Raw genomic sequence first — 15,160 nt, forward strand, 5'->3', positions numbered from 1 at the left:
TGGTAATTAATACTTCAATAAAGTTTACATATATATTTTATATATTATGTATTATGTATAAGCATCATTGAGTTCATATATGCAAACTTTACATATTTATTATATGTATATATGTATATATAAACTTTATTGAGGCACTATTTTACATACCATAAAATTCATCTATGTTAATGTACAACTCAACAATGATTAGTAAATCTACTGAATGGTGTAATCATCCAGATAAACCAACTGTAGAACATTCTTCACCCCAACAAGGTCCGTGGGTCCATTTGTAGTGAATCCCTGCTTCCAACCCCAGCCTTAGGCAGCTGCTAATCTAATTTCTGTCTCTCCAGATTTGCCTCTTCTTGACATTGCACACAAATGGCATCATAGAAAATGGGATGTTTTGTGTCCAGCTACTTAGCATGTTTCTTTGAGATTCATCCACGTTGTGGCATGTATCAGTGCTTCATTCCTTTTGATTGCTGAGTAGCAATCCATTGTGCAGCAACACCACATTTTCCTTTCCATTCACCAGTCGATAAACATGGCGTTTTTCTACTTCTTGACTGTTATAAAAAATGCTGCTATGAACATTTCTGTGCGAGTGTGTTTGTGTGTGTGTGTGTATTTAACCATGTGGTAAATATATCACTTATACAAATTTTTTTAACATTGTAAAAGATCAGTTAAATTGCAAACGCAATCTTATTTTAAAAAAGAGGTAGCAAAGTAATGTGTATGTGCATGCGCACACAGAATGATTTGATTCTGACAAATAAGTACATAAAAAAGATGAGAAGGCAGAAAGCTAAAATGTTAACAGTGCTATCTCTGGGTGATGGGATGGTGGATAATTTATGTGTTGGTGTGCTTTTCTGTATTTCGTTGAATTTTCTACTGTGAATATAAATTACTTTTGTAATCAGAAAAAAAAGCACAATGTTATTAAAAGTAAAAAAATCCTTCCTACTCAATTTCTCCAGATTCTTTACCTTTCTGTGACCGAGAGATATCCTCACAGTAGTGCAGAAATGGGGAGCAAGGAAGGGGCACCTGTCTCTTTCCGTTATGATGCTGGCCACGCCATCCATAAAGCTCCAGATCCCCAGTGAATACCAGTCAATTGTGGAGATCTCGAGATTGGTCTCTGGCAATCAGGTGGGCCTGTAAGAGCATTGCCCCAATGTGGAGATGGTCCAGCAGGAAGAATCTCCACAAGTATGTACTTCCAGCAGCCAGAGGTCACCGAAAGACTGTGGTGTTTATTTACCAGGCAATGGGGTCAGGATTTCCAAGACTTGAATACAGCTCTCTAAACAATGGAAACCTTAAAGTCTTAACTGACCATTTTAATTATGCCATTCCTTGAACTGCCATTTTTTATTTAATCATCTGCAGATCAATGTCATGAGGCAATATTTTTAAGAACTCCATTTAGGCCGGGCAAGGTGGCTCATACCTACAATCCCAGCACTTTGGGAGGCTGAGGTGGACGGATCACTTGAGGTCAGGAGTTCGAGACCAGCCTGGCCAACATGGTGAGACCTTGTCTCTACTATAAATACAAAAATTTGCCAGGCTTGGTGGCAGACACCTGTAATCCCAGCTATTCGGGGTCTGAGGCATGAGAATCACTTAAGCCAGGGAGGTGGAGTTGCAGTGAGCCGAGATTGCACCACTATACTCCAGCCTGGGTGATGAAGCAAGACTCCATCTCAAAAGAAAAGAAAAGACCAAAAAAGAACTCCGTTTAGGAACTAGGTGCTAGGTGTCTTTCCTCTATGTTTACCTCTCCCATAATTTCATCAAACTGCTTCATAATAACTCACTTATCCGTACCAGGCCTATTCCTTACATTTGAAGTAGCTGGAACAAGGGAATAATTAGAAGCCCACATTTCATACGTCTAAAGATTTGGAAGTTATAAATCAAGCTAACACACTAACAAATAAGGCATGTCCTATCCTCCTGCCCTGTGAAATTGATTTTCAGGATGTCCTGAAGGGCCAGGTCTGACTTCCGGTGTCTCTGGTTCCTTGGAGTTGTGAGTGGAGACATGTGGTGCTAGGGAGTTGGCCCCCAGCCTGCTCCCTTCTCTTCCACCTCCGTCCTGTGCCCCACAGTGAAGGGGTTCCCATGTACATATGTGTGCACACTGAGCCTGCAACTCCATCTTCCTCTAACCTTGCCCCCATCATACTCTCGAAGTTCCCACTGCCCCCGTAGAGTAATCCTTTGTCCAACTCTTGGGCTTAGCAGCACACACACCTGCAGTGCAGCCCACCCTTAGAACAGACCAATGAAGAAACCTGTACATGTCTCGGAGGAAAGCTGAGAGCTGTTTGGGTAAGGAATTCTGGTTTAGGAAATAAAACATTGTTTAGAAGGAAGGTGGGGTGCGGGCTCCATGTGGTCCTTTCCCGTGGCCCTAGGATTCTTGGTAGCTGAAGGAGGGCCTTAAAAAGCGAGGAGGTCCCTTTTACTTAAGACGAATGAATACTGGCCTGTAGTCTCATTAGACTGGGGTTTCTCAACCTTGACACTGTTAGCATTTGGCGCTGGATAATTATTTGTTGTGGGGAGCTGTCAGAAGCACCCACCCTCAGTTGTCACAACCAAAAATGTCTCTACACATGTCCTCTGGGAGACAAGATCACCCCCAATGGAAAACCACTGCACAGGACAATAAAGATCTTGAAGGCAGGAAACACAACTGACTCACTTAGTAGCAGAGTGTGTGGCACAGAGTGGATGCCCCAGATATGTCTGAAGAATCAGTCAGTGAAGCAACATTTGCTCACGATCTCAGAGGTAATCCCTGAAAGACCCTATCCCGTTGGGATTGTGAGATAATCCCACAAAAGAGCACTTCTTGCTCCTTGGTGTATAAATGATGAACAGGAAGAGGCATGAACACTGTCACCCACGTAGGACCTCATGATGAGACAGGTCCCTCTGCTGGGTGGTGTGCTGGGTGCTACACAGAGTTAACCTAAGGAAGCTCCCTAGACATTAAAGCATTTCATAGCCCAATCTTCCTATACCAAAGCTGCCCAGCTTAGGAGAAAGAGGAAGAAGGTGCCAGGGTATCTAAACTTAAATAGGCACTCCCATGGGTCCTTGCTAGAGCACTGCCAGCCTCACGTGTTCCTTAAACAAGTCCAAATTTGGTGCACAGTGAGAGCTACAGTGCACACGAAGGGATGCCAAACCTCAAGGTGCTACTTATGAATTCTCTCATCTGCTTCCATTCATGCCTCCTGCTCTCACCAATGGGATTTTGTCAATCTTGTTTGTGCTGAGTCTCTTCAATCAGCCAATAATGTTTACTATTACATCAAGCCCATGTTCTTCTCCAGAGCAAGCAAACAGCCCCCACTCCATTTTCTTAATAACAGGTGAAGTCCTTCTTGTATATTTTCCACATTTCCAGCAACTGAACATGCATGGTTGTATCCCGTTTGCCTTATGTGAACACCCATGGGGCAGTCAGTGATGTTTGAATCTGGAAATGGAATTCTGACAGACCCCTACACTTGGATCAAAGTCCATGACTGGCAGATTGCCCTGGCTCCAAGGGGACCCAGGTTTGATTTCAGAATCTGCTTGTGCCTGTTTTCCCTAGAGCAGCAGTTCTCAAAATGGTCCAGAGGTCCCTGGTGGGCTCAAGACCCTTTCAGGAGATTCATGTATCAAAGCTATTTTCCTAGCAATAGTAAGATAGTGTATGCCTTTTTTCACTCTCGTGTCTCACAGGTATTATTCAAGAAGTTGTCCAGTGGTTTCCAGACATCTGAGGATGTCGTCATCATGACAGCTAAATGGAATGTGTGTGTATGCTTGAGCGTCTAAGTTATACTCAGTTTTAATTTCAAATACAGTGAATATGATGGATATAACCTACAGAAAGAACTGTTATTTGGGATTTCTATGACTTTTAAGTGTAAAGAGGTATGCAAACCAAAAACTCTGAGAACCACTGCCCGAGAGCAATGGTGCCAGTCTAACTTCCAATCACAGCAAGTAGAGAGTGGAGGAAAAACATTTCAAAGACCTTTCTGGGAGGTAGGGTAGGTTAGTGAGGGTAAAAATATGTACATTTTCAGAGTTTTATGACAGGAGTGTCACTGTGACATTTTAACGGCAAAGTGTTCTCTAGGTTCTTCAATAGAAAAAAAACAGGTTTAGGAAAGAAACAAAAGTATTGATATCTTCAACAAAAGCAATACCTCCCAAATACAATATGGCTTGTTTGGAGGTCTACTGATGATCTGATTCGCACTTTGACTAGCCTCACCTCACCACCCCCAAACTGATCAAAAGTTGGCTCCATGTGTTTGCACCTCCCAGAATGTCATCAAGGGTATGCAAAAACAATTAGGAGAGTGACTGAGAGAGATGGAAGAGTGTGTGAAGCTTGTCATTTTAATTTCAAATGCAATGTGGGGATTTTTGGTGAATTTCAATTACCCATGCTATAGAATCAGGATATAATTATCAACATGAAGTATTCATTTTATCACTGAACAAAATAAACAGAGGAAAGAACCCATTCCCCCCAGATTTACCACCAATCCTTCAATCACTGTTCATTTAACCTTTTAACATTTTTTACTTCTTTATCCTCTCACATAATATAGACGCTATCCCCCCACTCCCTGTCAGGTACCAAGGTATTGTGAACACAATGGAGTCATCCCTCATATGCCCAGCGTACTCAGAAGAGGCACAGGACAATCATCTTCATCTTTCAGAGGGAACGAATGAGAGATGAAATTCACCTTCCCGGACCTACACAGCCAATTGGTGCCCAGGCCCAAACTAAGATGCTTCCCGCCCATATCAGAGCAGGAGTCTCCCAAATCCCTGCTTGAAGAGGCAAGCAGGTTAAAAACTCACAGAGCTGGAAAGAGTTACTGAAGGGTGTGCTGGAGTCCCTTTAAGGGAAAGACGTAACTCTTGCTTTGTGCAAATGTCATTTCTAGAAACTGTCTCCCCCAACTCACATATCGAAGGACATGAATTTTCTTAATTAAAATAATAGCAATAATAATAATAATAATAAACAGCTCAAGTAGAGCTCAATACCATGTCAATTACAAAAAAAAAAAAAAAAAAAAGTTTTACCAGTTCAAGGCTGGGGCAGCTAAATGATGGCCATAAACTACTATGCAAAGCCAGGCCACTTCTCTACAGCCTGCTTACATCTTCTGTGATATAAATAATTCAGAGTTTTCTCCTTTTCTTAAATATCACAAAACCAAGTCAGAATCTTTATGTGAAGGATTCTGCTGCGTCCCTCTCTCCCTCCTCATCTCCCTCCCTAGCCATCCGAGGCAACTCCCTGGAGAATGACCCCTCAAGCTTTAACATTTATTCTTTGACATTTCAGACTATTTGTTAGGCAGAGCTGCCTTCTTGAGATCAAAGTCGGAAAATCTTGCCAAGAACTCCCGCTTGGCCCTGTCCAACTGTGACAGAGAGGGTCTATTAACCCCCACACATCTGCTTCCATCCTCATCCAGAGAAATCCACTGGTCCTCACCCAAAGGGGCAGCCATCTCTCTCACTCTGTTCGCCTGATACACAACACATTCAGAAAGGAGAGAAGGACCAAGAACCAAAAGACATCCTCCACTAAGAGACAATGGTGACTCATGGGACATGGCATTTGGGGCATCTGTCCAGGCAGGGTCTTTTACACGAGGATCAGCAAACTCTACTAGCTACTCAGAGACAAATATGGAACAAGGAAAGGTAACTTACCCCATGTCATTTTGCTAGTGGTAGAGTTGAAACAGGGATCCAGGTCTTCACTGCTGTGTGCTATCACTAGTCGATGTCACCTCCACCAGCCTGGGCAGATGGCCAGGTTTAATGCTGAAGTCTCAAGCTCTTATGTGAAATGACTTACCATCTTCTTCTGAGATATCACAGTGAAGGTTTCCTGATCTTCACACGGGTATCTATCCATCAGCAACCAGATTTTTTTCTGACTCTACGTAGAAGGCAGAAGTGAGGGCTGAGCCTGCAGCTGGGCAGAGCGCTGGTTGTGGTGGTTTCTTGATATAAGAAGGTGGGAGGTGGACGAACACATCTTGCTCGATTCTTCTTTAGAAGCTTCTGACCACACCATAACCCAGTGTGTTTCTAACATATGTGTGCTGAGTCCATTAAAAGGTATTAAGTGAAGAATGTTTTGTGTTTAATTAGAATTGGAAAGTGGTAGAATCAGTTTTATTTACAGCAGGGCTTCTTAGAGCCTTTGATATCCTAATGCAAACTGTGAATCTGTAAGAGCTGGCCATACTGTGCAATGTTTTCCAATGTTCTCTGATGGATCCTCGGCATATCATGAGAGTAAGGACAGACACTGCTGCAGACAATAAAAAGGGGAGCACTTGATCCTTACAGCATCATTTATCTAATAACTGGAGGAAGAGGAAAAGGTTTTTCTGCAAGTTGGGGATTTCAAATTAAGGGAGAACCATATTGCAGGCACTGGAGCTGTGCTCAGAAAACTGACCAATTCATGCAGAATAACAGTTGGTCAAGTGATTGACCCAATACAATTATTAAGATGGCCAAAGACACCCTCCTGAAAATGCACAGTGGGGTTATTCTGGTCTTCTTAACGATTAGGCTGGCCATTTGGTATCAGAGGTACTGTGCAGCAATCTCCTGTTATGGTAGCAAGAAATGCCAAATCGACAGCCATAAAGATTGAACGATTCTGTGAGTCATTTAAACATGAACTTAGAATTTAAATTCTCCCAAGAAGAACATTCTCAGAATATGTTCTATATTGGTGGTGCCTCCCTTGCTGCCCACTGACAGTGGGAGGGAACAGCTTCAAGTTTTCCCTGGCTGGCTCTATATCTGGCTTCCTCTGAAGCAAAAGGTCTCAGTTAAGAGCTATGGCCCCCAGATGGGGGTAATCACAAAACGTCATGGATCCTGGCTGTGCCCTTCTGGCCAGGGCACACTGTCAGGGACTAGACTCATGACAGAAGTTGTTTGAGATTTACTGTCAAGTTCTCTGCCATGTGAATTTTCTTTCAGAATTAACAGCAAGAGCATCCAGAGGTTCTAATATAATTCATAGGCCAGATTTAGTGACTATCTAGCCAGTACTCTGGAATGTCCCTTCTGATTCTTCCTTAACTTTGGCAGCAAGAGGACAGAGCTTGGAGATTGCTTGTCTGACCAGTGCTGGGAAAGACTAGAAATTAGAGAGCCTTTGTAAGGTGCAAAGGTCCCCTGTGTCACAGAGGCTGGATCCTTTCAGCTTAAAACTCAAGAACCCTCAATGTCACGTTCTCTTGACATGCTTAAGAAACTAGCTGTGAGGGGTAAGTATCTCCCTAGGCCTGTGCAGCTGCGAAGAACCATGTCACAGGCTCTGTGGACACGCCCCATCCCTGGAAGAGAGCATGTGCTCCCCACAGCTCCACATCCTCTCTTTTTATGAGAAGTGCATTTGAAGGTCAGAATTTCATGACTTTCGGCAAAAATCTATGGCAAGCATTGCAGAGTCAAGAATGCCAAAATGTGATTTTTAAACAACATTTCGAGGACCCAGACAGACTGAAGGTAATGTGAGCTTCAGAGTGAGAACATAGGTGGCCTATCAGGACTCTGTAAAGGAGGCATCACCAGGCCATGTTAGACAGCAGTGAAGTTACTTTCCACTTTACCGGGGCTACATCCTTGTCCTTCTCACTGCAGAATCAACTTGAGGACAAGGGAGGGAAGGATGTGTCTTTTTCAGGGAAACAGGCCGCTTGCTCCACTCAGGTCCCTAAAGACAGAGCTAGGCTTCATTGTGCTGCCATGGTAACAGCACACAGGGGGCAGAAACCAAGGCAAAGACAGCCATGAAGACAAGCTGGTCATCACTGCAAGCCACCATGGCCTCCAGCATTACTTACCAAAGCCAGGTCTGGTAGTGTTTTCTGAGCTGACCTGACGTCCTATCCCTCAAACTTGCATGAAGGCGAAAGTCAGAAACTGCCATTCTGGAATGTGCCTTTGGGCAGCCTCCGTCCTTGCTCTGCAAACCCTCTTCGTAGCTGAGCAGGGGATTTTGACCACCCCTCCGAACTCAAATGTTACTTGACATTACTCTTAGGGCATGAAGTGCGATCTGCTCACGGGTTTTGGCTCTCAGAAAAGCCAAGCTCCATTCTTCTTGACTTATGCCTCATGCCCCAATCTCCACCCATAGGTAAATCAAAGTCAAGTTCATCTATCTCAGAGAGGCTCTGAGAGGCTCCTACTGGCAGAGGATCAGGAGAAAACACCGTGATCCTGAGAAGGCCAGGTGTCCATCTGGTCCCATGTGGAAGGCTCGTGCATCTTGGCTTCAAAGTCCCACCAGAGCCCTGAGCTAAGATTTCTCTACAGCTCTGCTCTCTGGGTAACTCGTAACCGTGCCTCTTTCCTCTGCCCCAGAGGACCAAGTTCCTTCCCAGATACAACCCACACGGACCTGGGCTGGAGGCCGGTGACACCAAATCTGCCCCATCGGTACCTTCTGCATCCCTGTGGGGTCTGTGCTCCTCAGAAGTCCTCCTGTCTTTCTTGTTCCCTTCTCTCAAAGCAGAGCATGCCCCAGTCAGAGGTTCCCCTCGTGTTTGTCAGTCCTCACCATTCCTGGACCAGGAGCATACAGAACATCTGAGCGATGCATTTGCACCCACCCAGAACTCAAGCATAATGACGAGGGAAGATGTAGCTCTCTGAGGCACAAACCCCCAGATATTTTGTGATACAAGGAAAATGTGCCCAAATGAAAGGGGACGAAAATGCAGAGGGGTGTGAGACCTTATCACCCATGCCGAAATCTCTTCCCTCAGCAAGACTTAATTTCAAGGGAAACGGGAGTCACTCTATGGAAGTTTCATCTGCTAGCAGGAGAAACTGGAACAAAAGTCCTACCCAAGAGGACCTCAGAATCCTGACGGAATTTCAGAAACACCCAAAAAAGCAGACAAGGGACTTGTCTCTTGCCAGCACGTCTCCTTCAACTCACTTTTGGGTTCAAGTAGGGTTGAAGGAGGAGTCTTATTTCGCTCTGGAAATATATTGTCAGATCTAGGCTGAGGTTTTCTTGTGAGGTGGGAAGTACAGGGGGGTGGTAACAGGATTTCTAAAGGCAAAATGCAGAACCAGAGCTATCCAAGGAATCTGGAGGCTGCAAGGAGCTTCGCCCACATCAGCCAGCATTAAAGAGTGGAAATGTGAGGGGTGGAGGGGAGCTGGGAGGGAGGAGGAGGCAGGCTCCAGGCCCTTGCCGGACAGTCCAGATGGAAACCAGACTCCCCATTGTTCTCCACCATCCTCCCACCTCCGCTGTCATGCTTAAGAGTTTTCCCTGGGCCCTTCCCAGGGAAGGCTCCGAGCAGCCAGCATCACCCTCTCCCTCCCCTCCCACTCTCCCTCCCTGCCACCTTCATTTTGCTCTTGCTTTCAGAGTCACGCTGGTAGCAATGTGCGAGTCTGGCCAGAGCACAGGAGTCAGTAAACCCTGAAGGAACAAAGGCTCTGGCTCTTCGCCTAATCCACGTCTGGCTCCATGCAGAAAGCTGTACAACAATGAAGTCGTCCTGCATTGATCTGCCCGCTCCCGAGCTTTCCCGCGGCATCCAACCCTCCCTTGCCGCCTCACCATTGTATCTGAGATGCTTGATCCTTTGCTCATGCCTGGGCTTGACCTGAGGGAATTGGGATGAGCCAGGGGATATGTCACAGCCCAGTGCTGTGCTGCGGTCACACCTGTGGCTGGGGAGGTGGAGGTGAGGATGTGGCTGCTGGGAGCTCGGCTTCAGAAAGGGATTCCCACACAAAAGAAAAGACAGAGGTGGCTAGAGGCCAGCTTCTTGACTTCCAAATTGAGCCTGCTTAGTGTTTGGTCTTTTTTGGGTGAGCATTGCATGGCTGAGCTTGGACATATCAGGAGGTCTTTGAGGTGGGTTGAAGAAAGGTTAAGTGGCAGTGGGTAGTCAGACGAGGCCCTTTTTTTCTACCACCTTCCTGTCTGAAGCTGCTCACCCTTGCACAGACCTGGGCAGCCTCACCTGCTATCCTAAGGATCAGGTTGCTGTCATCCAACAAGTCCTCCCCAATATCAAAGAGGTCATCATTGCGTGGGAATCTCACCAACTGTAAGACAGGTGATTAATCTTAGATCTAAGCCCAACCACGCTTTCATGCACCCCAAGTTACAATAAGAGAGGAAAGGACATTGCAGATGTTCTAGTCTTTAAAATCATCCTGTTCCAGTGGTTCCAGAAGGAAGTCAAGGATGGTGTCTAGCTCTGAAGACCCCCGAAAGACTTCTCTGTCTTGGGAGTGGAGTGGGGTTGGGGGCAGCTATGATTGTGGAGCATCCCCAGGACTGTAGCCTTCCAGGAGTTGAAGATGTGCTCCTGGGGGTCAGCAGAGTGGCCAAAAGCATTCTGAGGTCAGGGAGGCCCCCTGTGAGTCTTAGTTCTGTCTGTAGCTGTGTAAACCCGGGCTAGTTATTAAACTTTTCTGAGCGTCAGCTTTTTTGGGGGGTAAAATGTGCCTGGTTCTGAGAAAGTGCTTCATAAGATACAGAGAATTATTATTAATGACCCACAGTAAACCCATTCTTGGGAGCGTGGCAACCAGTTCCAGGACCTGGTCATGTAATGCTACTAAAAGACTCCAGCCCCTCCAGTGCATGTTCCTGGAATGTGTTACATCGAATTTCACCTCGTTCCACAAGATCTGATGGGTGGGTACAGTTGAGCTTCTCACTCTTTAAGCTTCAGAACCAGCACCTGTCAACCACTCCTCTGGAATGAAGATCCAGAGAGCACCTGGCAAGCACCACGGGTTCGTGAACTGAGCCAGCTGTGAACCTGGGCAGCAACATCCTGCAGGACCAAAATGGAAGCCTAAGGTCTGAGAAAGCTACTGTGAAAATCCTGTTGGTGAGATTCAAATGCAGGAGGTTGGGAGCTCCAGGACTGGCTGGTTCCCTGAGCCACTCTAAACTGAAGCCAGTCCAAACCAGCATCTTTCTGGGCTGATTTCAGCTCTCCACATGCGCCCTATGCCAGCTCTGAGTGCTCCAGAGGCATGAACACTGGGGTAAATGCCATGAGACTTCAACACCTAGCAGGAAAACGTGGAAAGCAGGGGCCTAGACTTCAGCCAGGCACCTCGGCCGGTTCCTCATTCTGCCAAGCAACTTTTCCATAGCACCCCACGGTCTTCATACTCTCCGGCCCTGGCAGTTCAGACCTTCTACTCTGCTAGGATCTTTTCACTCATGGCACAAGACCTTGCCTCGTTCTTTATAGACAAAATGGAAGCCACCAGACAAGGACTCCCTCACTTTCTTGCCCTATAGCCTCAAAAAGACATTCTGAATCCTTTCCTTTTCTTGCCTCCTGCTACATGGGAAGAGCACTCCCTCCATGAGGCCAGTGCCAACCCTTCCTCCCGAGCTGTGGATACTTTTCCCTCCCATATTCTCGGGGGCCATTTTTACCCATTGTCTCTCCCCCCAAACACCAACAAACTCCAAGCATCAGAACAAAACAAAGCTCAAATCCCTCCTATATTCAAAATGAAAGTTCTCCCTTGAACCAGCACATCTCCTCATGGTCCCAAGGACAGTCCCAACCCTTTGGGCATTCCTGTTCCAACTCTTTCTCCCTGGAACCCTTGAGAAGGGGAAAATGTAGAGCTTGGTCTACCCCTCACCCAGGCCATTCTAGAGAGCAGGAACTTCCATTTATCATAAGGGAGTCTCAAGCCAAACTAGACTTAAATAAAAGATAAAGTGAGTGGAGGTACATAGGAAAGCACCAACCTAGTCTGATCAACTTCCTGTTAGATTTGAACATGAGCCCTTCTGTGTTACTTTACTTGCCTCACCTCTGCTTCCTCAGAGACGGAGCTCCAACCAGAATTACTGGGGCCTAGTGAAGCACTTGGCTCCACCCAGGAACCCTTTCCCAGCCCACATCCTCCACTCTTGCTCTATCTCTCCTGCATACAGAGCCTCACACTGTCCTCCCCTTCTAAAAGGAAGAGGGCAAGTTACAGGAAGCATTTCAACTCTTCTAGCTGTAGCAGCGCCAGGGTCCAAGGGCGCACAGATGTGTCAGTTCATCCAAACATTTCACTCCTTGGCCTCTGTCTCCTGGCAGCCCACATGGGATTTGCCATGAGAGTTTGGCTCTTGTGTGTATGTGTGTCGTGTGTGTGTATGAAAAGGGGCATGTCTCTGAGTGACAAGTGTGTTGACCTGTAAGCCCAGATCCCCATCCTTCCTTGGACAAGGTCACTTTCCCAATATCCACAGGGAACATATAAAACTACTCCATCCCTGGGAGAGCCCCATTGGCTTTGCTCATACACCAAAGATAAAGGATCCCCAACTCCACTCCCAGGCACCCTTACATATCAGCTCTGGAGAGAAGATTTCTGTGAGCCTTGGCTACTCAGACAACAGAACATTACCCAGATACCAAGAGAGTGAGGGTCTCAGTGGCCCAAGTAGTGTCTGTAGAAGTCAGCTTTGAGTCTTGCTTTCACCTCTCATACTGTGGGACCCTGGGTAACCATTCAACCTCTCTGAGCCTCTAATTCTTTCTCAGTAAGATGAAAAAGCACTTTGCTGTATGAGCCTAACCTATCTGGAAGACTCTCAGTGAAAGCGACCAATGGAACAGATTGTGAATACCTTTGTAAACACAGACCTTAACTTAAAAACTTTTTAAAAAGAGTAACAGGAAAAAATGCAGGTAACCTGGAATTTCTGTATTTGTAATGTTTTTGCAAAATTTCCAAATAAGAGGTCTGATTCAGTCATTTCATTAGAAAATAAAGTGTTTATTAAGAAACTATACACTGAACACTCCTATAAGTCTCTGTGGAAACACAATGCCCCATTGTCATAGCACAAGATGAGAAAAATGGCAGAATAAAAGATGCTGGAATGGATGGAGCCTGGGAGGCTGGAAATGAGGTAATGATTTACAATAATTAAAAAACATCACCCTCAAGCTTACTCCTTAAAGCCACACTTGGGAGGAGGCCCTGGACCCGAAGCGTCAGCAGGGCGTCATGGGGAACAGCCTGACATGGAACAATGGGGAGCAGGATGAGGAGAGCTGAAGGGGGGCAAGATAAACACACACCTGGAGCCCCGGAGAGAAGCTGAATTCCCAGGTGATACTCTGGAGGCCACCCCAGATACTGGGCAAGAACTTGGAAAGCCTCGTGTTTTTAAACCCCATGGCGGCATCTGCAGAATCAAGCTGGGATCCTGACATGAAGAACCACCATCCACAGGACCCAAGAAGTAAAACCCTTAGGTGGGAATCTGAACTCCCAAATAAATCTGCCAAAGGCATAGACTCGATTCTCTATTTGTGAGCAACACCACCCCTGAAACAATGGTGGGTTAAAACAACCACTTTCCCCCGCAAAAGCCCCCCACGGGATGCTCCCAGTTTCATGCTCTCCACCATTAGGTGGGCAGCCTATGCTGACTTCACACAATGGAGGCCCCATGGGCTGGGGAGCCAGAAGTCTACTCCACCAGCGTGTCAGCAAATACGGGGGAGCTTCAGGCCCTACAAATGTGCCTTTCCTACTGAAGAACGGAAAGTCACCCCCTTCCCTCTCCTCAGTGGATCAAGTTGAAAATGGGGTAAGCTAGCCCCCTCTTTGGGAGAGGGTGGCCATGGAGTAAGGCATGAGTCAAAGCAAGCAAAGAAAACACACATATTGACCAGAGAACAGGACACTTCCATTGGTGCCATGAGAGGGGCTGGAGGAGGCCAAGTTTTACTTCTCTTCCCCTTCAGTTCATCTTGACCTTGAAATGCTGATTCCATTGGGTTCCAAAAGTTCTCAGAGTCAAGAATAAGTGGAAGTAGGGAAGAGAGCCAATCCCGGGATCATGGGCTGGCAGGAAGGGCCTTGGTCCCTGATCCCCTTGGTCCCTTGTGGTCCTAGTAGGATGGCCAGTTCATGGGCAAAACCCTCCTGCAGCCAAAGCTTGTCAGAACTGCAGATCTAAGGGTCCAGGAAGAGCCTGGAGAAACTCTCCTCTGCAAGGAGTTTTCTAGTATCGCACTCATTGTGAGCCGTTCCAGAGAGAAGAGGAAGTAGGGGGCAAGTGTGTCCCAAAAAAGGATGATTTTTTCCACCGAAAATAAAAATAAAAATGTAAAGTGATTGGTTTCCATTCTTTCCTCTGAGACCTAACTTGGTGCCAATACTTGAGCCTGGCTCCCCCTCCTCTTACCGCGCCGTCTCCGCCTCTGCTTAGGTGCTTTCTGTGACTCTTCCCCACTGGAGGTTGCAGGGCGACGAGGTCACTAAGAGGACAGCGTGGTATCCTGGGAGAGCCAGGGAGACCCCACGCTTCCAAGCAGGGAAAGCGAGGCTGGAGCATGGCTGGACTTCATCAGGCTTTCTTGTGATGGTTAGGTTGTTTTTGTAAACCAAGAGAATGGCTAGTGTGTTTAAAAGATGCTCCTGGTGCACAGGTTTTTAATTCTCTTTATTGGCTCTAAAGAAGGTGGCAGGAGCTGCCTCATAGGCCAGAAAAAAAGGAGCACAGTGATGATTGGAGGGAAGGGGCAACCCTGCCAGTGGTGGATGGGGGAAAACACCCATCTCGGTGGTGTTAAAGGGTGCCAGGGCACTGGTGGCTCATGCAGTTTCTACTTAGCATCCCTGGATCCAAAGAGAACAATGCCTAGAGCTTCCAACCTCTCAGAGGGCCCAGCCTACCAAGGTGACATCAAAACAAGGAGGCTTAAAAGGAGTTTTTAAAAGCCATGACGTCCTTTGCTGAAATAAACATTGACATCCTCAACATAGATGCCATGGTTAAGAGGCTTGGAATGTCCGGGAAGGCTTATTGGATTCAACATAATTTCTCTGAAACCTATAAAAAACAAAAAGAAAAAAAAAAAAAACAGAAAAAGGCAAAATAAAGTAAAAACCAAAACCCCCAAAGAAGATTGAAACTAGGAGGGGAAATAGAGAGGGAGCTTGAAAGGGGAAGAACTGTCAGCAAAAGGGAAGGATAGGAGGAGGGGATTAACTTAAAACCCAGCATGGTCAGAGAAACTGGAAACACTCCGTTTTGCTGCAGCCTCCATTGAACCGAGGA

The 15,160-nt window shown here is 46.3% G+C and overlaps 1 protein-coding gene across 10 annotated transcripts in view; it reads right to left on the reverse strand.

The window, feature by feature from the left end:
* The window catches only part of NTRK3 (neurotrophic receptor tyrosine kinase 3), a 381,018-nt gene that overhangs the window by 89,392 nt on the left and 276,466 nt on the right, over positions 1–15,160 (reverse strand). For 3 of the 10 annotated variants that reach the window (XM_039479826.2, XM_039479827.2, XM_010346819.3), the window contains one exon: positions 1–14,932. This exon is cut by the window's left edge and continues 17,420 nt beyond it. In XM_039479826.2, coding sequence (XP_039335760.1) covers positions 14,814–14,932 — 119 coding nt within the window. In that variant the 3' untranslated portion in view covers positions 1–14,813. 10 annotated transcript variants of the gene reach the window in all.

Source organism: Saimiri boliviensis, chromosome 5 (genome assembly GCF_048565385.1).
Source record: "Saimiri boliviensis isolate mSaiBol1 chromosome 5, mSaiBol1.pri, whole genome shotgun sequence".
In the NCBI taxonomy this organism is placed as follows: Eukaryota; Metazoa; Chordata; class Mammalia; order Primates; family Cebidae; genus Saimiri; species Saimiri boliviensis.